Source organism: Callithrix jacchus, chromosome 18, assembly GCF_049354715.1.
Source record: "Callithrix jacchus isolate 240 chromosome 18, calJac240_pri, whole genome shotgun sequence".
Classification (NCBI taxonomy): domain Eukaryota; kingdom Metazoa; phylum Chordata; class Mammalia; order Primates; family Cebidae; genus Callithrix; species Callithrix jacchus.
In genome coordinates, this window is record NC_133519.1 from 12373910 (window position 1) to 12396512 (window position 22603).

The 22603-nt window shown below is 43.9% G+C and overlaps 1 protein-coding gene across 3 annotated transcripts in view; it reads right to left on the reverse strand.

The window, feature by feature from the left end:
- LOC103788982 (uncharacterized) overlaps nucleotides 1-22603 on the reverse strand; it is an 870763-nt gene that overhangs the window by 9935 nt on the left and 838225 nt on the right. For 2 of the 3 annotated variants that reach the window (XM_078355731.1, XM_078355732.1), the window contains exons 22-25: nucleotides 3775-3879; nucleotides 3009-3227; nucleotides 1736-1840; nucleotides 967-1176 (exon numbers count right to left, since the gene is read on the reverse strand). In XM_078355731.1, coding sequence (XP_078211857.1) covers nucleotides 967-1176; nucleotides 1736-1840; nucleotides 3009-3227; nucleotides 3775-3879 — 639 coding nt within the window. The remainder of the gene's footprint in view (nucleotides 1-966; nucleotides 1177-1735; nucleotides 1841-3008; nucleotides 3228-3774; nucleotides 3880-22603) is intronic. The other variant, XM_078355733.1, reaches the window with a different exon arrangement.

Consider the following 22603-nt stretch of genomic DNA (forward strand, 5'->3'; position numbering starts at 1 on the left):
ATCCCATATCCTCTGACTTAAGTCAGTGCAAACGATTAAAACTTTTACCCCAGAATCTTCACAACTTCCCCTGACTGCTTTCCAGAAGGGTTGCTGCAACACTCATCTAGCTCATCCTGTATCACGGCCAACGAAGGGTTAGAGAAATGTATACAGGAGACTGGACCGACGGATGTACTTTTTAACAAGCTCTCTACGTCAAAAAAGAACCTGTGGAGCCGGCATGGTGGCTCATGCCTGGAATCCCCGCACTTTAGGAGGTCTGGGAGGGCAGATCCCTTGACCTCAGGAGTTCGAGATCAGCCTGGCCAACGTGGAGAAACCCTGCCTCTACATCAAACACAAACAGTAGCCAGGCGTGGTGGTGCCCACCGGAAATACCAGCTAATTGGGAGGCTGAGGCACCGGTACCAGGGTACTTCCTGCTCTTGATGGGGCCACTTACACATTCGACAGGTTCTACTGTCAGGAGCAGGATCCCCTTTCAGTTCCCCACAGGAGGTACCTCTCTGCTATCGCTGTGTTTCCCCCAGGGTCCCCAACACACAGCTTTGCCTGCTGGGCCTCAGCCTAAACCGAAACCACATGCAAGTTCAGCAGCCTCAGACATTTGGACCAACAGACTAGATGCTACTTCTCTGCAGGAGGTTGTACTGTACAGAGAGGATTCCTGTAAACATGGAATCAGCCTCTTGCTCAGAAAAACAGGTGGTTCTGTGCCTGCATCAGAAATCCATAGCTGGGATTGCAACCCCAGTCCCACACCCACCTTACTGCAGACGTGGAACAGTTGCTAAACACTCTGGCTTCTGTCTCCCACCTTAAACCAAATGGTAAAACAGACATTTCTATTTTCTAGGAGTATGGGAAAGACAAGATTAACTTTGAGGAAGAGAGCGGTCAGTTTCTCGAGATGAGGCAGGACATCATTCATCACTTATGTGGAGGTGAACCTATGGAACTCACCGTATGCCCTCAGCCGGTAGTTCAGGGAGTAGTTCGCCTCACTCAGAAGACATCTATTTCGGTGGACTCTGACATCCGGTTTGTTATCTTCCCGCTGGGAGCAGGATTTCTCAATGGTTTCTGGAACGTTCACCTCTGGGTCTTTTCTGGAAGGAAGTTTACCGGAATCCACCCTGCTGATGTTTGGGTAACAATACAGAAAGCCAGGGACTGGAAAGAAGAAACCCAAGACAAGGTGAATTAGAAACTAGTGACGTCAAATTGGTTTAATCGGGACTGAGGAATGTCACTGACAGCCTTGCCTATTGATTTCAAGATGTTATTTCCCCGAATTACTCTTCTCATCTGCGCTCTCGATCACCTTAGAGTCAACTTGTCTTAGCTACTCATTTACCTTGAAGCCAGGACATAAACATTTCTACCTTGATCCTGTTTTTAAGTTCTAAAGGATCTTATATGGTATGGATAAGATTCCTGTAAACATGATTTAGCCTCTTGCAGAGAAAAGCAGGTGTTTTGGTTCCTGTGTTGGAAATCAGTATCTGGGATGTTCACCCAATCTCACACCTGTCTTATTGCAGATGTGGAAAGTTGCTAAATAATTTTGCCTGTGTGTTATGTCTTTAAGAAAATGTTAAAATACCAATTGCTACCTTCCTAGAAGTCTGGGGAATGATAAAATTAGACTGAAGAAGAGAGTAGAGCAGTTGTCAGAGACAAGACAGAACACTGTCCAGGACTTCCGTAATGGTGAACCTACAGAACTCACCTTTCATCCTCAGCCGGCAGGCCAGGTAGTACGCCACTTGACTGATAACAAGTTTGTTTTTGCTGTCTCTGTATTTTTGTTCTTCATCGTGATCTTCTCGATCATCTGTAAACAAATTAAGAAGAGCAGGTCACATTAAGGAAATCGCACTTCACACAAGACCAAATCAGAGTCCTGTCATAGCACAAGGATGCAAAATAGTCTCAGTGTAAGAACGTGATATTCTGACAGGAATGTTCTAACAGGCCCTTGATTAGGTTGCCTCAGTAGTATATGAGCCTGCTTTTCAGATCCATGGGACAAAGTCTCCCTCATCTGGTAGATCTTAAATCATGTATCCTCTTACCTAAATCAGTGCAAATAATTAAACCTTTTTTCCCAAATCTACAAAAATTGCCCTAACTGCTTTCCAGAAGCATTGCTGCAATACCGAGTTATCTCATCATATATCATGGTCAATGAATGGTTAGAGAAATTTATATAGGAGACTGGACTGATGGATGAATCCTAACAACCTTTACTTAAAAAAGAATCCATGGAGGCAGCCCAGTGTCTCACACCTGGAATTCCAGCACTTTAGCCGGCCCAGGGAGGCAGATCACATGACTTCAGGAGCTGAAGACCAGCCTGGCCAACATGGAGAAACCCCGTCTCTACTAACAATACAAAAATTAGCCTTTTGCAGTGGTGCCCACCAGGGATCCCAGCTAACTGGAAGGCTGAGGCACCAGTACCAGGGTACTCCCTGCTCTTGATGGTGCCACATACACATACCACAGATGTTATTGGAGCGGATTCCCCTTCTAGCTCTCCACAGGAGGTATTGCGTGCTATCACCACCTTTCCCCCAGTGTCCCCAGAACAGAGCTTTGCCTACTGGGCCTCCGAAAACTAGAAGCAAATGGAAGTGCAGTAGCCTTAGACATTTTGACCAACAGACCAGATGCTACTTGTCGGCAGGATCTTATACTGTACAGAGAGGATTCCTGTAAACATGGATTTGGTCTCTTGCTGAGAAAAACAGGTTGTTCTGTGCCTGCGTCAGAAACTGATAGCTGGGATTGTGACCCCAGTTGTAAACCCACCTTACTACAGACCTGAAAAAGTTGCTAACTACTTTGGCTTCTGTCTTCCATCTTTAACAAAATGTTAAAATACCCATTGCTAATTTCTACAGGTATGGGAAGAATGAAATTAATTTTGATGAAGAGAACTGTGAGTTTCTCAAAACAACACAGGACATCATTGATGACTTTCGAGGTGGTCAACCTACAGAACCTACTGTCTGTCTTCATCCGGTAGTTCTGGAAGTAGGCCACCTGGCTCAGAAGAAGTCTGTTTTTGCTGGCTCCGACATTTGGTTTGTTTTCTTCCTGTTGTGAGCCGGATTTCTCAATGCCTTCTGGAACGTTCACCTCTCCGTTTATTCTAAAAGGAGGCCTGCCAGATGCCACCATGTTGACTTTTTGGGCACAACACAGAAAGCCAGGGACTGGGGAGAAGAAACCCAGAAACATAATGGGTTACAAACTGGTGACGATACGTTGGTTTAATCAGGACTCAGGGATCTCACTGACAGCCTTGCCTATTGCACATGGTGTTTCCCTGCTTTAACTCTTATCTCCACTCTTGATCTCCTTAGAGTCAACTTGTCTTAGCTACTCAGTCACCTTGAAACCGGGATATAAACGCTTCTACCTTTATCTTGCTTATAAGTTCTGAAGGATCCTGTCTTAGAGAGAATTCCTGACATAATTTAGTCTCTTCCTGAGAAAAACAGGTGGTTCTGTGCCTGTGTCAGGAATCCTTAGCTGCATTATTAACCCTAGTCCGACACCCACCTTACTGCAGATGTGGCAGCGTTGCTAAATGCCTTCACCTCTGACTTCCATCTTTACCATAATGTTAAAACACCATTGCAATTTTCCTAGTAGTATTAGAAGGATTAAATTAACTTTGAAGACAAGAGTGTGTAATTTCTCAGAGATAAGACAGGAGATTGTTCAGCACTTCCGTGATGGTGAACCCGTGGAACTTACCTTCCGTCTTATGCCGGCAGCCCAGGTAGTAGGCCACTTGACTCAAAAAAAGTTTATTTTTGCGGTCTCTGTATTTCTGTTCTTCATAGTCATCTTTTCGATCTTCTATAAACAAATTCAGAAGAGCAGGTCACATTAAGCAAATCGCACTTCACACAAGACTAAATCAGTGTCCAGTCATAGCACAAGGACTTAAAATACTCTCAGTGTAAGAATGTGTTATTCTGACAGTAATGTTCTAATGGGCCCTAGACTAAGTTGCCCTAGAAGTGGATGAGCCTGCTTTTCAAATGCATGGGACAAAATTTCCCTCATCTGGTAGATCTTAATCACTTATCCTCTGACCTAAGCCAGTGCAAAAATTAAAACGTTTCACCCAAAATCTTTCAAAAATTGCCCTAAATACTTTCCAGAAGCATTGCTGCAATACTGATTTATCTCATCATATATTATGGTCAGTTAATGGATAGAGAAATTTATATAGGAGACTGAACAAACTGATGAATTCTAACAACCTTTCCTGAAAAAAGAATCTGTGGAACCACCATGGTGGCTCTTGCCGGGAATCCGAGCAATTTAGGAGGCACACCAGGGCAGATCCCTTAATCTCAGGAGTTCAAGACCAGCCTGGCAAACATCATGAAACCCCACCTCTACTAAAAATACAATAGTAAGCCAGGTGTGCTGGTGCCCACCGGAAATCCCAGCTGATTGGGAGGTTGAGACACCAGTACCAGGGTACTCCCTGCTCTTGATGATGCCACTTACACATACCACAGGTTCTATTAGCAGCAGCGTCCCCTTAAACTCCTCACAGTGGGTACTGTCTGCTATCACTGTGTTTCCCCCAGTGTCCCCAGAACACACCTTTGCCTACTGGGCCTCAGCAGTCTCCGGAACCTAATGGAAGTTCAGTAGCCTCAGACATTTAGACCAACAGACTGGATGCTACTTGTCTGCAGAATCTTATACGGTACAGAGAGGATTCCTGTAAACAGGATTTAGCCTTTTGCTGAGAAAAACAGGTGGTTCTGTGCCTGGGTCAGAAATCAAGAGGTGGGATTGTAACCCCAGTCTCTCACCCATCTTACTGCAGACATGGAACAGTTGATAAATACTTTGGCCTCTGTCTTCCATCTTTAACTCAATGTTAAAAGACCCATTGCTATTTTCTACAAGTATGGGAACCATGAAATTAATTTTGATGAAGAGAACCGTTAGTTTCTAGAGACAAGACAGGACATCACTCAACAGTTTCATGGTGGTGAACCTATACAACTTACTGTCTGTCTTCAGCTGGTAGTTCTGGAAGTAGGCCACCTGGCTCAGAAGAAGTCTATTTTTGCTGTCTCTGAAACTCGGTTTGGTCTCTTCCTGCTGGGTGTAGGAATTCTCGACGATATCAGGAAAGTTCACCTCTGTGGTTTGCCTGGAACACGCCCTGCCAGGTGCCGCCATGGTGACATTTGGGGCACCCAGGCACAGCCAGGGACTAGGGAGAAGAAACCCAAACACAGGATGGGTTAAAAACTGGAAATCAAATAGGTTTAATCAGGACTGAGGAATTTCAATAACTCAAATTCCTAACTTACTGTTCAGAAAAACGATCCCTCCTCACACAATTTAAGGTCCTTAACTGCCAAAACAATGTAGGAAACGCTTGAGCTCAGAGCTGAAGGTGCTGCCTCTAGCTCAGACTCTCACAAGAGTGTGGGAGACAGGGCCAGTTTCCCAGGTAACGGTCTGCTGTTGCAATAATAGAATTATAAGCTGGGCGTGTCATGGAATCTTCATTCTAACTGCCCAGGGTTTGCTAAAACACAGGCCTCCTGGTCTCACCTGAGCTCACAACCAATGGGGAACCGTTCCTCTAACTGTCACTCTCAGTATTTGTGTACCCTTGTGATGATGCCACAGTCCCATCTCATTCCCAATATATCTAAGCATGTGCCTCATTTTTTCATCTCTTCTGTGGATAAAATCATCAAGGCAGAAACAGTTTCCCAACATATATTTTCTTAATGCTAGAAATGAAGTCAGTCATCCCTTCTTCTCATATGTTAAAACAGAATTGGAGGCTTTTCCACAAGTTTAACATATCATCCTATTACACTGCCATGAAATCCTCTGACTTTTCTGCAGTTTTTTCTGTATCCACTAGAGACTGAATGAGGAATTCATTTTTTTAATGAATTAAAATGCTTTCTTTCCTGGCTCAATATTTCTCTTGCTGCATCCCATGGTTATGCTGATTTATATTTTCTTACTATCAGATATCACTACACTGATATTTGGGGCAGAAGAGACTTTTCGTTACACTTAAGACCAGTTCCATGGCCCTATATCCAAAGCTTCCTCTATGTGAAATGATTGGTTTTCTAATGTGACTGAATACTACATCTCATTCTTGTCACTTATAAATGGCAATTTAGTCCCAGAAGAGCTCTTTTCAAGGTGTCAAGTCATCAAAATCATTTCTATGGAGATCTTCTGAAAGTGTATGTGACCATCTATCTTGGGAAGTCTGGTAAACCTGGTATGATTTTGTTGTTTTCATTTCATGTTGTCCACATATTGAAAACAACAGGGCCATGAGCGGTCCTTGTGGAATACTGTTTGACACATACTTTTCTGAGTTGGTCTAATGCCATTGATGTGTGGTTGCATCCCACTAACCAAACACGGTAAGATCAAGGTGATGGTCAGGGGTGGTTAGTGGTCCTCCGTGTTGCTGTGCAGTAGAAGGTGAAATGGAGATGACAGGACCGAGTAGGAAGAGTGATCCCTGAGCCTCCTCCTCACTTTCTCAGCTTTCATCACCACCCAGGTTTTGGGAGCCTGGGACTTGGGAGGCTGTTCTGTAGCCCAGGTCTCCTATGTTTGGCTGCTTCCTGGGCTTGCTGAGTTTAGGGTGTGACCCTGGGCTGCCCAGCATTCATGTGGAAGTGAAGCAAGGAGGACTGGATCGATCCCATTGGAAAGCGTGCCTCTCTACAGCCCCCATCATCCTCCAGCAACACTGTGAGCACACCGCTTAGAGATACATCAAAGGCTTTATGTATATACATGTTCTGGTGTCTGGGAGGCCTGACATTCTCTGGCAGAAGCAAAATCTGTCAGGTTTCTTCACTATAAAAATGATGAAACTGCAGGTTCACAAAGTTATGTGGCTTACTTCAGGTCACACAGGGATAAGTTTTGAGCAGTGCCAATAAAAGCAATCACAACAATGATTCCATAATTATTCATAGGATCCATGTCATTCAGTAAATATTCATATAATTATTCACTAATTATTTGTTGACCAATCTCTACCAGGCATTTTGCTAAAAACTGTGCACATATTTGGACAGTATATCTTCATCAGAATCCTCAAGGTAATGCTATTATCCTAAGAATCAGGTGAGAAAGCTGAACAAGAGGGCTAGCAAATCATGAATTTGGCCACATTTCCATTTTCTGGTTTCTGTAATGCTGGACAAATGACCAGAATGAGTCACCTGAAGAGTATTCATCCCTGTATCATTTTTCAGGACACAGATGTGTCCTCCAAGTATACTGGGACCAAAATTCACAAGTGTCTGCAACCTTGCTTTAACAACATGGAAAATAACCTGTATTTTTCATGGAATTAGACCTGGAATTTCCCTGGACCTTTGGAATATACAAGAGGTCTGTATTTCTTTGTCTGTCCCCATCAGTGCCACTCAGTTCTCCCAGTATGACCTGGCCATGCCCCTGCACTTACCCTCGTGCTGCTCAACCATCTCCATGCACCGTCCAATTCCATCAGTGATTCAGGCTCCTCCCAAGGCTCCCTGAAATAGGTACAGGTCTCAGGACATCACACACATTCCAGGCACAAAAGCAGCCCACACTGTAAAGCGGGCAGCTGTGTTCCCGCTTCCCTGAAGTTGGCAGTGATGTCCTAGGACAGGAAGAAACACTTTCTCTTGTTAAGGGGTCTCTTCTTCATGTCTCAGGGCCTCTGGTCTACTGAACACAACTGTCCTGAATGTGAATGAACTTGCTAAATTCCTGGTTTCTTGCTAGGTGGCTAGAAGTTATAAAACTTCCTTACTTCCCCATGTTTGCTGAAGTCTGAATTCTTACCAGAATGATTCCTTTTCTTGTAAGAAGTAATTTAGGGAAGATTGGTCCCATTGCCATTCAAAGAGAGGTAAAGTGAATTTCTACTCAAAGCAAACTTAAATTTGAAACTAGGTCTTCCACTGTTTCAAAGTTGGCCTGTAGGTCCAACTGTCACATATTTGGACATATATCTTCATCAGAATCCTCAGGCATGTGTCCTCAAGGGCTTGTGTGTCTGCTGTACTCATAAAGTTACTTCTCATTATGGTAAGTTATAATTAACTTACCACAATATAATTCATTATCAAGATAAAGTTATTTATCACTATGGCAAGGACAAATTTAGAAGAGTTATTAAATTTATTTCCTCAGCTGGAAACAGTCTATAGCTACTGTTATCATCAGTGTCCTCTGAATACCTTGGCTGTGTTAACTGCTTTGACTCAACATGGAGCTGAGGTGTTGGTGTACTGTACGTCGAGATGCTGAAATATGGCAGAAGTCCAGGATCTCTGGCCCAGGACATCCACTGAGGTCATCTCATGTGGCATGGGCCACTGCTTCCACCATCACTAAACTTCTCATGAATCACCAGTCACTAGACTGAGAACTCTGTGAAACCTGGGATCCTATTTTACTCACCTCTATGGTCATGATCCTTAGGTAAAGGCCCAGCGCAGAGGGGACTCTCAGCAGTGTTCATCCATAATTGAATAAAATGGATTACAAACCTCCAACCCTTTTACCTACACTTCTGTCCCCAATGTCTTGTAAGGGATGCTCTTTCTCAGAATGCTGCAAATCCCTTCCCTAGAGAGGTGCCTGCCCTACACCATCCCTGCCGCAGGATCCTCTCCTGTGGGAGCTTCAAGGAAGACTAGTCTGTCCTGAAAATGTTCTCTTATGCCTCCCCCTGTCATTAGGAGCAATGTCCTTTGACATACACTCCCGTCCTCCGGGCTGCCACAACACCTCTGTTGGGTAGAACTACTGTATCTTGTTGAAATGATCTGTTTGTGTTCTTCCACTCACTGGCTTGAGTTTCTTCAGAGAGACATTAAATACCTGAATCCCAAGTGCTTAGCATACTATAAAGGAAATTAAATAGTAAATATTTATGAGAAACTTCCCTCAACTGAATGTGCAGAGGAATATTAGTATCACTGCTTCATATACAAGCAAGGGACACTTACACTGGCACCTGACCTAGGGCAGAGCTGTTTGATGTAAGAATGGACATCTCCAACCCTTCTCCACGCATGGTTATTCCCTCTAACTCACACTGACCTGAAGAGCATCCACTGCTACAGCAGCACCGATGCTGATGCTCCTGGGTCTGAGGAGTGTTCATCCATGACTGAATAAAACTGATTACAAACCTCTGACCCTTTCTTGTAGCTGAAGCTGCCCCTCATTATAAACCAGCTCTGATCTAACCTGTGGCTTTCCCTGGCCAGAGGCAGGAGATTCCTGTCAAGTAAGTTTCTCTGAGTCCCCACTGCTCAGCTCACGCTGCTCCTTGAGGGTTTAAATGATCATAGCCATTGCCCATTTCCCCTCAGGCTTCTGTCCTGCTCTGTCCTTATTCTCCCCTTCTTTCGTTTTTATTTACCAATGGCTTCTCCTTTGTGGATTATTCTCATCCCCTAAACCTGCTGACTTTCTTTCTTCCACCTGTTCCCCCAGCTCTGGGATTCCAGCCTGTAGACTCAGCTCAGGCTCCGGCAGGAGACACACAGAGTCAGGTCTCAGCTGAAGCTCCCAGGCAGTAACGAAAAGCATCTCTATTCCTCAGAAGCTCAGAGAAAACAAAGCAGGAAGGGACCTCAGAGAGGTACAATAAGCCTCTACCTTACTGATGAGGAAACACTGAAGCCCAGAAACACGGAGACTCTCCCAGGCTCCCTCCCTCACCACTTGGTGGCAGCAGATCCATCACACAAGTCTTGGCCTCAGCCTCCCTGTGCAGAGCAGGTAACTCACCCTCCAGAAGCTCGCTGCTGCCATTCAGGAAACTTTAGATGAAGAATAGCAATTTCCACTGTGGAAACAAAAACGGGAAAAGCCCCTTTCCTTGGACAAACCCTTTATCACAGTTCTACAGTCCTGGCCTTTATACTTGGTCAGTTGTCATTCACTGGCTGCTAGATTGGGGCAGGGAGCACATAGGATTAAATAGTGTTTCACACAACCCTGCTTTCCTGGCCTGGGCTCTCAGCTCCTCCATTCTTCAGCAACTTCCTTCTGCTGGAGAGTCCAGGCCCTCCTGTGGGTCATTTCTCTATGAAGATCACTGTTATTTCTTCCTCTCTTGGAGGTAGAGGGGGCAGAGATTTGTTCTGGGACTCCATAGTCTTAGGTTTTCTCCTAAGCCAGCCAGGGCAGCTGAAAGCAATCATGACTGCGAGAGGTCAGGTGAGTGAAGAGGAGCATGGGCTCACAAGGACAGCCCCTCGTGGAGATGGTCAGGACTGTGACACAGGAAATGTCTGACCAATTCTGCTGGGGATGACACAGCAAGGATTAAGTGGAGGATGCTGCCATGAGGAGAAAGGGGAAGAACCAAAAAAAGCAGGAGAGAAGGAAAATAAAATGTTTTCAATAATGATAGAAAAACATGCAGAGCCCGGAGGCAAAGCCCCCTGTCACAGAGGGTTAGTTCCAGGCTGTGGAGCCTAATGAAGAATTTCTGGCTGGACTTTGCTCAACCCCATGTCAAAACGGTTTTGGATCAGTGACTTTGTTCCCTCCACTTTCCCTCTTTTTGAACAAGTATCACTAGCAGTGTTATTCTGTGACTGTCCCACCATTGCACACTGAGGACAGATAAGCTGTTCAGTTTCACGGGTCAACACGGGTAATGGAATTATATCAAGGATCTGTACTTGGGCTGGGCATGGTAGCTCCTGCCTGAAATCCTAGCATCTTGAGAGGCTGAGGGGGACAGCCCCTGAGGTCAGGAGTTTCAGATTAGCCTGGCCAACAGGGCAAAACCCCATCTCTACTAATACAAAAAAATTAGCTAAATGCAGTGGTGCATGACTGTATTCCCAGCTACTCGAGAGGCTGAGTCAGGAGAATCACTTGAACCCAGGAGGCAGAAGTCACAGTAAGCCAAGATCGCACCACTGCACTGCAGCATGGGTGACAGACCAAGACTCGCTCTCAAATAAAAGGAATCTGTACTTAACGGACACCCTCAGAAGCCTCATTCACACTTGGTGTAGATGATTTAAATGAGATTTTAAACTTTTGATCAGATTAAAGCTACATGACATTTTTCACTTTGCACTAATGCATAATGACATGAAACTTGGACACCTTAGGTGAGAGGGTAAATGTATTTTGCATCTGTGAGGAACGTGAATGTCTGGGGACCAGAAGTTGAACTGCGATAGGTGGAATTTCTAAAATGGTCTCCAAACATCCTCTACCCTTATCTCTGGAATCTGTTAAGCTGAGACATTCCTGTGATTACATTGTTAAATGGCAGTCATATGACTTTAAAGAGTGATATGGTTTGGTCCTGTGTCCCCACCCAAATCCCATGTTGAATTATAATCCCGAGTGTTAGAGTGGGGCCTGGCAGGAGGTTACTGGATTATGGGGATGGTTTCTAAGGGCTTAGCACCATCCCCCAGGTGCTGTCATGTGATAGTTTCCATGAGATCTGGCTCTTTAAAACTATGCAGCACTTCCCCCCACCCCACCCCTCTCTCTCTCCTGCCAGCCCACAGAACCATGATCTAATTAAATCTCTTCTTTATAAATCTCAGCCTCAGGTCATTATAGCATTGCAAGAACAGACTAATACCAAGCCTGAGCTTTCCTGAGTGGGCCGGATCTAATCACACCCCTCCCTAAGAGTCACAGATTTCTCTAGTGGGGAGAAGACAAAGTCAGAGAGAGGATGGGAGCTGGAGAAGAATTCCATGAGCTGTTGTTGGTTGGAAGATGGGGAAAGTGAGAAAGAATGCAGGTGGCCTCTGGAGTCAGAGTGTCTTCAGGCTGAGAGCCAGGAGGAGAAGGACTGCAAAAGGATGTCAGTCCTCCACCCACAGGAAGATGGATTCTGCCAATACATCTGTAGTGATAGCCTGAGCTCTAGATGAAAAACACAGGCAGCACATAACTGGATTTCAGCCTCCGAAGACCCCAATCAGAGAACCCAGTCATTCCTGATTTCTGTGGTTTCAAACCACTAACTTGTTATAATGTGTTAATAGGTAGCAACAGAAAACTAGTTACAGGTGCCTAGCTGTACACTTTTTATACTTTCACATACATGTATGCTAATCCCTATAGGCACAAAAAAGAAAAAAAAGCAAAGAACTACAGTAAAATGTGATGCTTCCCTTTATGGGAGCACTGCAAGGGCTGTTCCAGAGCCCTTGCAACTTGAAGATAACGTCGGCCATTTCAGGCAGGTGAGAAGCGTCTCTTCAATGTTACCAACCCAATCTCTGAAAGAGAAAAGACGGTAAAATACTTAACTCCCAGCCAGGTGTGGTGGCTCACACATGTAATCCCAGCATTTTAGGACACTAAGGTGGTTGGATCACCTGAGATTGGGAGCTCAAGACCAGCCTGACCAACATGGAAAAACTCTGTCTCTATTAAAAATACAAAATTAGGTGGGCATGGTGGTGCATGCCTGTAATCCCAGCAACTCAAAAGGCAGAGGCACAAGAATCACTTGAACTCTAGAGGTAGAAGTTGCAGTGAGCTGAGATTGCACATAGCACTCCAGCATGGTGGCTCATGCCTGCAATTTCAAAACTTTGGGAGGCCAAGGCAGGCAGATCACCTGAGGTTGTGAGTTCAAGACCAGCCTGACCAACATGGAGAAACCCCATCTCTACTAAAAATACAAAATTAGCTTGGTGTGGTGGTGCATGCCTGTAATCCAAGCTACTCAGGAGGCTGAGGCAGGAGAATTGCTTGAACCCAGGAGGCAGAGATTGCAGTGAGCCGAGTTCGTGCCATTGCACTCCAGCCTGAGCAACAAGAGCAAAACACCTCAAAAAAACAAAACAAAACAAAACAAAAACTTAACTCGGCATAACATTATCTGGAAATTCATCATCTACATTTCTAATAGAAGATTTTCTTTTAGGTCTTTCACTCCTGCTCACCAGACAAGGTTTGATAGCAACTGTCTGACCCAGCAAAGATTAACCAATTCAAGGAGAGCAATAAGCAGGATACCACTAAGGTCCCCTAAAGAAAGTCCTTAGAATAAAAACCTCCTCTAGTTGCTACAAGAGTAAGACAATGATCCATTATATAAAATTCCAATCTAATAAAAGCTTAAATGTAATGCTGTTTTCCAAATTTTTATTTTGTTCAGGCTCCATCGTGGTGACCAGGGATTGGAAAATGACTGCAAAGAGGCTCTGTGGAATCTGGGGAGGGAAGAAATGTATTCTAAGAGGGGACTGAGGTGATGCCTGCAAAATTCTATGTCTACTTAAATTACTCAATTCTACATTTGCAATTAGTGACTTTTATTACAAGTAACTTGTTAAATAAAATTCCTGGTTTCTACTCCAACTTGTAAGGAAGTAGGAGGTCACCTCTCGTCCTCACAACAAGAAGAAATCTGAACAAACCGAAAATTATCAATCCTTATTAGAGGGACTGGAGGAGAGGTCACAGGGCAAATTGCCATGCTGAAAACCAGATAGACAGGCAAACACAGGGAACAGAAGCTGCTGAAGCCAGAAACTGAGAGGAGCATTTAAATGGTACTCACAGATTACTAGAAGCTGACGGTGGCCTGGCTTGAGCATTCAAAACTCCTTGGGGACCAGACTTAGTGGGGATCTCACACTTTTCTAACTGTTACCACCAGGATCCCAACCAGGTTCTCATAGTAAAGATCAAAAAAATTCCCAGAGAACTGACACTGCCAACTTCAGTACTAATTATAAAGCTACAGTAACCAAACTGTGGAAATGGTGAAACAAGAAAACACAAACAGGTTACTAGGAAACAATACAGAGCTCAGGAATAGACCTACACAAACACTCAAGTGATCTTTGAGGAAGGCACAAAGGCAATTTAACAGGGAAAGGATAGACTTTTCAACAAATGATGCTAGAATGACTAGACATCCACATGTGAAAAATAAATAAATCTAGGCACAGATTTTACACCTTCCACAAAACAGATCTTACACCTGAATGTGAGGTGCAAAACTCTAAGACTCCTGGATGATCACACAGGGGAAAATCTGGGCGACTTTGGGTTTGGTGATGACTTCTCAGATACGATGCCAAAAGCACAATCCAGGAAAGAAAAAATTGACAAGTTGAACTTCATAAAAATTAAAAAACTTCTGCTCTGTGAAAGACACTTAAGAAAATGAATAAGCAAGTGACAGACTGGGAAAAAATTTGGCAAAATACAGATCTGATGAAAGGCTGGTGTCCAAAATATATAAAGGACTCTTAAAACTCAATAATAAAAAAGCAAAAAACTCAATTTAGAAATGGGCAAAAGATCTGGATACTTCACCAGAAAAGATACATGGATGGAAAATAAGCATATAAAAAAGATGCTCGAAATCATGTGACACTAGGAAATTGCGTATTAAACCAATGAGATGCCACTACACTATAATATACACCTAATAGGAGGCTCAAATCCAAACAAGTGACAATACCACAGGCTGACAAAGATGCAGAGCAACGGGGACTCTCAGTCACTGCTAGTGGAAATGCAAAATGCTAGTCACTTTGGAAAACAGTTTGGCACGTTATTTTTTCTTTAAATAAAAAAAAAGCTAAACACAGCCTTACCATATAATCCCAAAAATAGCAGTTTTCGATACTTACCAAAGTAATCTGAAAACATGTTCACTCAAAAGCTTGCATCCAAGTATTTACAACAGTTTTACTCATACTTATTAAAAACTGAAAGTAACCAAAACATCCTTCACTAAGTGAATGGCTAAACGAACCGTGGTATAGCTGTACAAGAGAATGTGATTCAGTGATAAATGCAATGAGCTATCAGGCCATGAGAAGACATGGAGGAACTTTAAATACACAATGCTAGGAAGAAACTAGTCTAAAGACTCTACACACTGTATGATTCCAACACTAGGACATTCCAGGAAAGTCAAAATGGTAGAGACAGTGAAATGATCAGTGACTGCCAAGCGTGAAGGAGGGTGAATTGGCTGAACACAAGGAGGTTCTCAGCAGTGAAACTCTTCTGTGTGACACTGTACTGGGGATTCTGGACATGGTAACTGTCAAGCCCCATAGAACTGTAAAATTCAAAGAGTGAACCCTAATGTAAACTATGGAGTTTAGTTAATTATAATGTATCAATATTGATTAATCAGTTGTAAACATGTATCACACTAACGCACGATACTGATAGAGGAAATTGTGTGCTAGGGGACCAGAGAGAATAGGGAAATTCCCTGTACTATCGGCTCAATTTATCTGTAAACCTAGAATTATTCTAAAAAAAAAAGTCCATTACATTTTATCAAAGTTAGGATGCAACAGCCCCAAATCAATATTGTGGCGGCATCCTGTTACTGTGTGGGTAATACTGGGCTTTGAGGTGAACCAAGCTGGAGTCAGAACAGTTGGAGACATCAACGCCTGTGCCTTCAACCACTGGCTCTGTGGGTGTCCCTGGAATCCAGAGAGCAGATCAGTTAGCCTGAGACAGACGCAGTGCTCCAGATAGTGCAGGCTTCTGGTAAGGACAGAGAGATATCATCTTAGGGCAGTGATATGGCTGATATATATGTTATTTTGGACGTGGGTGAATCTTGAAGTCTAAAAAGTATTTAACTTAGAAGACAGATATCTCTGTTCATTATGTTAAGAATAAATTTAGAATCACTGTTAAACTTACATCTTTATTTCCCTAGCTGGCCAGGACCTCATCAGTAGCTACTGATGTCACTAGTGTCCTCTGATCACCTTGGCAGTGTTAACTGTTTTGGCCCAACAGGAAACTGAGGTGTTGCTTGTACCTAAGTTGCTGACACCTGGCAGAAGTCCAGGGTCACTAGCCCAGAGCAAGTCATCCAGCTGTTGGTAACAATGAGGAGGGGGAGCAGGCCATCCACTGAGGTCATCTCCATGCAGCATGAGCCACTTTCTCTAATGAAGCCACCATCACTACACTTCTCATATCTCACTAGTCACTAGACTGAGAGTTCTGTGAAAGCTGAGATCATATTCTACTCATCTCTGTGTTCATGATTCCCAGCTTAGGGTCTGGCACTAAGGAAGTTCTCAGCAGTGCTCACTGAAGATAGAATAAAACTGACTACAGACATCCAATCCCATCACTGACATTCCTCTCCAAAATGTCCTACTGGGGATGCTATAATTTCTCCCAAGATGCAGCAAGTGCCCCTCCTACACCTGTCGACCCCTGCTCTACACCAGTCATGCCCCAGGATCTTCTTCTGTGGGACACTGGAGGAAAAATGGGACTGCTCTGAAGAATCCCTCTTATGGTTCCCCTTGTCCTTAGGAGTAATGTCTTCACCTACACTCCCATCCTCTGGGCTGCCATCACACCCCACTTTTGGAGAACTACTCTATTTTCTTGAAATCATGTCTTTGTGTTCTTTCTCTCATGAGCTTCTGTTCCTTGGGGAAACTACTATCTGAGCCCCAAGTGCTTAACACAGTGTAGAAAAAATTAAACACCTAGTAAATACATCACATAGAGACCCTCCTCAACTGAAAGTACAGAGGAACAGTGTAAGTAGCACTGCCTCATATACTGGCAAGAATCACTTACTCTGGCACCTGACCTAGGGCAGAACGGTTTAATGTAAGAACGGACATCTCTAACCCTTCTCCAAGCATGGTTATTCCCTCTAATCCACACTGACCTGAAGAGCATCCATTGCTACGGCAGCCCCGAGGTCAAGTATTAACCACATAGTAACAGGATGCCACCACAATTTTGATCTGGGGTTGTTGCATCCTAACTTTAATAAAATTTAATGAACTTTGGTTTTTAGAATAATTCTAGGTAAATTGAGCTAATAATTCAGATAAATTGAGCTAATAGTACAGCAAAGATGCACCAATTCAAAGAGAGCCATAAACAGTACTGTTATGTTTCCCCAAAAACATCCCTAGAATGCAACCTCTTCTCCATTAGTCAGAAAAGGAAGACAACAGTCCACTATATAAAGTCCCAAACACAGGAAAATGTAAATACAATGAAGTTGGTTATCCAAATATTTATTCTATTCAGATCTGATCACGGGGACTAGGGATTAGGAAATGACTACAAAGAGGCTCAAGGGAATTTGGGGAAGCCAAAAATGTACTGAAATAGAACTCTGCTCATGGCTGCACAATTCTATAAATCAACCTAAATGATTAAGCTGTGCACTGACAATGGGTGAATTTTATTACAAGTAACTCTTTAAATGAACTTCTGGGTTTCCACTCCAACATGGAAAGAGCTAGGGAGTCATCACTTATCCTCACAGCTAGAGAAAAGCTGAACAAACTGAAAGTCAGCTCTTCTAGGCTGGACCAGAGAAGTGAGGTCACAGGGAAAACTGCCACCCGAAAACTGAGAGAGACAGGCTAACCCACGAAGAATCACAGCTCACCAGGAAGAGAAGCTACTGGGGACAGCCACTGGGAGGAGCACTTAAATGATATTCACAGATTACCAGCAGCTGAGGGTGGCCTGCCTTGAGCATTAAAACTCCTTGAAGACCAAACTAAGGGGGAATCTCACACATTACCAAGTTTGACTACAACAATCTCAGGTTGTCATGATGAAGTTCAGAAAAAAACCCCTCAAGTTGGTACTACCAACTTCAGGACTTACTAGAAACTTACAAAAACCAAAACAGCGTGAAGTTGGTGAAAAGAGGAAAAACACAGAAATAAGATCTATGGAAAAGAACACAGAGCCCAGAAACTGGCCTACATCCAGTCCACGGATCTTTCATAAAGGTTTAAAGACATTTAAAACAGCAAGGATAGCCTTTCCAAACAATGGTGCTAGAACAGCTAGACAACCAAATGCAAAACCAATCAATCAATCAATCAATCAATCTAGGTGTGCATGTTATGCCCTTCATAAAGTGAATCTTACACCTAAATGTAAGGTGCAAAACCATGAGAATCCCAGGAGATCACACAATGAGAAGAGCTTGGGAACTTGGGTTCGAGGATGACTTCTTAGATACAACACTCAAAAGCACAATCCACGAATGAAAAATATAAAGTTGAGCCTCCGGAAAATGAAAACCTTCTGCCTGTGAAAGACACTGTGAAGATAATGGAAAAAGCAAGTCAAAGACTGGGAGAAAATATTTACCAAATAATCTGATAAAATGCTGCTGTCCAAAATATATGAAGAATTCTGAGAACTGAACAACACAAGGTAAACAAATAATAACAATATGTGAAAGATCTGAGCACATCACCAACAAAATATGCAGATGGCGCATAAGCATATAGAAAATGCTCAAAATCATTGGCCATTGGGGAATTGCACATTAAAACAACGAGCTATCACTGGAAACCTATTAGAATGGCTAAAATGCAAAAAGGGAAACACACCGAATGCTGTCAAAGATGAGGAGCAGCCAGAACTCTCCATAGCTAGTGAAAATCAAATTGTACAGTCACTTGGGAAAACTGAAGTTCACTCAAACTCCTGCACATAAGTACTTAGAGCAATTTTATTCATCAGTGTCAAAACTTGAAGAACCAAGATGTCTTTCACCAAGTGAATGAATAAACACACTGTGCTGTAGCCATACAATGAAATCTAATTCAGTGATTTTTTTAAAATGAGCCATCAAGCCACAAAGACATGGAGGAAGTTTAAGTCCATCACGTGAGCAAGAAGCCAGTCGGGAAACCTATATACTCTATGATTCCAACTGTAGGACATTCTTGAAAAGTCAAAAAGATAGAAACAGTGAAATGATGAGTGGTTGTCAGGGGTGGAGGAGAGGAGGCATGAAATGGTGAAGCACAGGGAATCTTCAGCAGTGAAACTATTTTGCATGATGCCGTATTGGGGATTCACGACATTATGTAATTGCCAAAACTCAATCTGTGAAAACTCAAAGAATGAACTCTAATGTCCACTATGAACTTTAGTTACTAATGATGTATCAATATTGGTTGGTCAATTGTAACAGATGGACCACACTAATTCGACATACTAATCGGAAAATTGTGTGCTGGAAGTCAGGGGACCCTAGGAGAACTCTCTGTACTATCTACTCAATTTATCTGTAAACCTAGAACTACTCTAAAAAATAATGTCTATTAAGTTTTTTGAAATTAGGAGGCAGCAGACCCAAATCAGGTTTTGGTGGCATCCGGTTCTTGTGTGCTTAGTACTTGGCATAGAAGTGCACCAACTTAGAGTCAGAGCAGCTGGAAATTTCGATGCCTGTGCCTTTCGCCTCTATTGCTGGGGTGCCCTCGGAATACAGATAGCAGATCAGTTAGACGGAAGCAACCTCAGTGATCTAGATAATGCAAGTGTCTGGTAAGGACAGGGACAAACCATCCAGGTGGGCAGAACTTAATGTTAAGACTACAAACACGTGAGACTCAGCAGCTGCCCCAGGGGCACCCACAAATCAAAAGAGAAGGAGGCTGGGAGGGGCTGAGGGATATGGGATGACTTCCCTGCCTGAAAGACAGAAGCAGCTCCAGAGATTTTGGTAAATAATGTGGGTTTCAGTACAGTGTGGTCTATTCAAAAAGTTTAAAAGAAAGAGAGAGAAAGAAAAAGAAAAGAGAAGGATGGAAGGCAGGGAGGGAGGGAGGAAGGAAGGAAGGAAAGAAAGAAAAGAAACAGGCATGAAAGGAAAGAAGGAAGGAAGGAGGGGAGGGAGGGAGGCAGGAAGGAAAGAAGGAAAGAAGGAAGAAGGGGAGAAAGGAAGGAGGGGAGGGAGGAAAGAGGGGAGGGAGGGGGGAACAAATGAACTTACACAATGATGAGAAGATCCAGAGAAACTTACACCACCAATATTTTCCATTAACAGGAACATGCTAACTAGTTATTAGAGAGACACGCACTACTATAAAATCATATTCTGTTACCATGATGTACAATTTCCTCCTTTTCTGAAATACATTCTCTCTCTGGCCTGCTGTTTCCAGTGACACTGAGTCCTCCCTTTGGACAAATTCTGGCACCCACAGGAATGAGATGGGACAGTGGACCCCAGAACACCAGGCCATGACCTTCCCTGCTACTCCTTGTCCACCCCAGAAGCTGCCTGGCTGCAGGTGGGGGTCTCAGCCCCTGGGTCTGACATCGTCCCTTTGCCTTGCTCACTGGGCTTCTCTCCTTGCACTGGCTCCCACTCCCCCAGGACCTGGCAGGTGACCACATGAGAAGGACACAAACAGGCCACACCACTTTCTTTCTTCCCCTCTTGATGCCTGCAGTGGTGAATTCCATGAGGTAGTGACCTGATATTTACTCATTATGGTGCCCCTAGCCCAGAACAGGGCCTGGCACCTAATAGCCACCCTCTGAATGCTCAGTGAAAGAAGGTGTCCACCACAAGGTCCTGAGGAACGAATAATTCCACTGTGGCCCATTAGTTTTAAGTCCTACATGATTCTAGGATGGGAGCTGTGAAAGGCCTTCAAAAGTGGCCACTCTCTGAACCATTATACTGGCAGCTGAGCCACGTTTCCCCATCCTGGACACATCTAGAGGGCACCGCCTAAATCCACACACATCTCCCCACCCAGGATGGTGCAGGGGCCTTAGCCTGGGAAATGCGGGTGGACGGGAGAACCATGAAAGCTGAAGAGGAGACACCAGGTGAAAGGGAACAGTAAGGTGGAAAGAGAGAGAGAAATGGGGATAAAGACTGGGGGTGAGAGGGGAAGAGAGAGGAGAGGAACGCAGATCCAGCCACTGAGGAAAAGGCCTGAAGAGAACACTGTCCTCTCCTGAAGTCAAATAACTTCCACCTGATCACGCGCTGCAGGTCGTGCTGGCACACGCTGGTCATGCTGCGATGTTTAGGGTCCATGGCATCTTCTTTTTGCATTTGAGTCATAATAGAGAGAGGACTCTCTGACCTCATGATTTTTACCTGTTGGATCTGGCAGCTCTTCATGTCAGCCCACACCATGTGAGGCTGCTCTTGGTGCTGCGAATGGGGAAGATTCTACATCAGTGTCTCAGAGAGTCCACTGCAAGTCCTGGACAGCGGGAATCGGTGGTGCTCCAGCCGAGAGCACACAGCACTGAAGCTCCAGACACCCTCAGGAGGACAGTAAAGGACAACGTGCCGGTGAGAGCCTGGGTCAGCAGGAACCTTCGCCTGGGTCTGGACATGCTTTGCCTTCATATTGGCTATGACATAATAGACAGAAATCAAGGTTAACATTGAGATTCAGCACTTGGGCAACTTGAAGGATGGAACCGCCACTTATTGAGACTGGGAAGAGGGAGAAAGGAGCAGATTGAAAGGGGGCGGGAACTAGAGTGGTTTCTGTCATATGTAATCAACAGTCCTGAGCAGCCTGGGGAGCACAGTAAGTCCCTGTCTCTGAAAATTAAAAATCAGCCGAGCATGGTGGCACATACTTGTAGTCTCAGCTACTCTGGAGGCTGAGGCAGGAGGATTCCTTGAGCCTTGAGTTAGAGGTTACAGTAGCTATGATGGCACCATCACACTCCACCCTGGGGGGCAGGAAAAAGAGTCCTGACTGATTGCTTGAGTAGCCAGAGAAAGTGCTTACTTTTCACAAAGTACTATTTGAGGCAGATCTCAGTGAACAGGAATCCTTTCTCTCTGTTAGGAGGAGAGTGTGGGTGTGGTTAGTTAATGCTGATTGAACTATCTTTGGAGCTCATCTCCTGCTCTGTCTGGTCTATTTATACATGGATATTCTATCCGCTGTCTCACTGAGCTTTGCTAGTTCATGCTGCAGTAACAAAAGCCCCCGAATCTCAGCAGCTACACATACAAAGGTGGATTTTCACTGACATTTCCTTTTGTGGCAGGTTGACTGTGGCTCTGCTCTATACAAGCTCTTTGATTTGTTAGACGGTGCAAGCTGTGATACTTGGACAATTGTTGAATGTGGTATCAGTATATTCATTCATTCATCTAACAAATATTCATTCAATATCCTGTTTCATACCAGGCAAGGTCAAGTACTGAGAATACAGTAGTGAATAAGGGATAAGATTTCCAATTTCCAAGAGCATATACTGAAAATGAAATTAAACACATACAAAATAATCATAACAATAATGAATACCATATTCATAAATAATAGATTTTAGTAAATATTTTAAACTAGAAATATATAAAAATTATTAAACTAAAATGGCCAGGTGTGATGGCTCACAACTGTAACCCAACACTTTGGGATGCCAAGGTGGGAGGATCATTCAGCCCAGGAGTTTGAAACCAGTCTGGGCACCATAGGAAGGAAGACCCTGTGTACAAAAATCAAAAAAGAGCCGGGCCTGGTGGTGCATGCCTGTAGTCCCAGCTACTAAGGAGGCTGAGGTGGGAGGACTGCTTAAGCCTGAGAGCTCAAAGCTAGTGAGCCATGATCAGACCACTGCACCACTGCACTCCAGCCCGGGCGACACAGCCAGACCCTGTCTCAAGAGAAAAAAAAATTAAGGGAAAAGAAACAATTTAACAGATGTAGTCCTGAAACTAGTATGTAGAATACTATTGTCTACATCACATCCCATCAGCCCTTTAAAT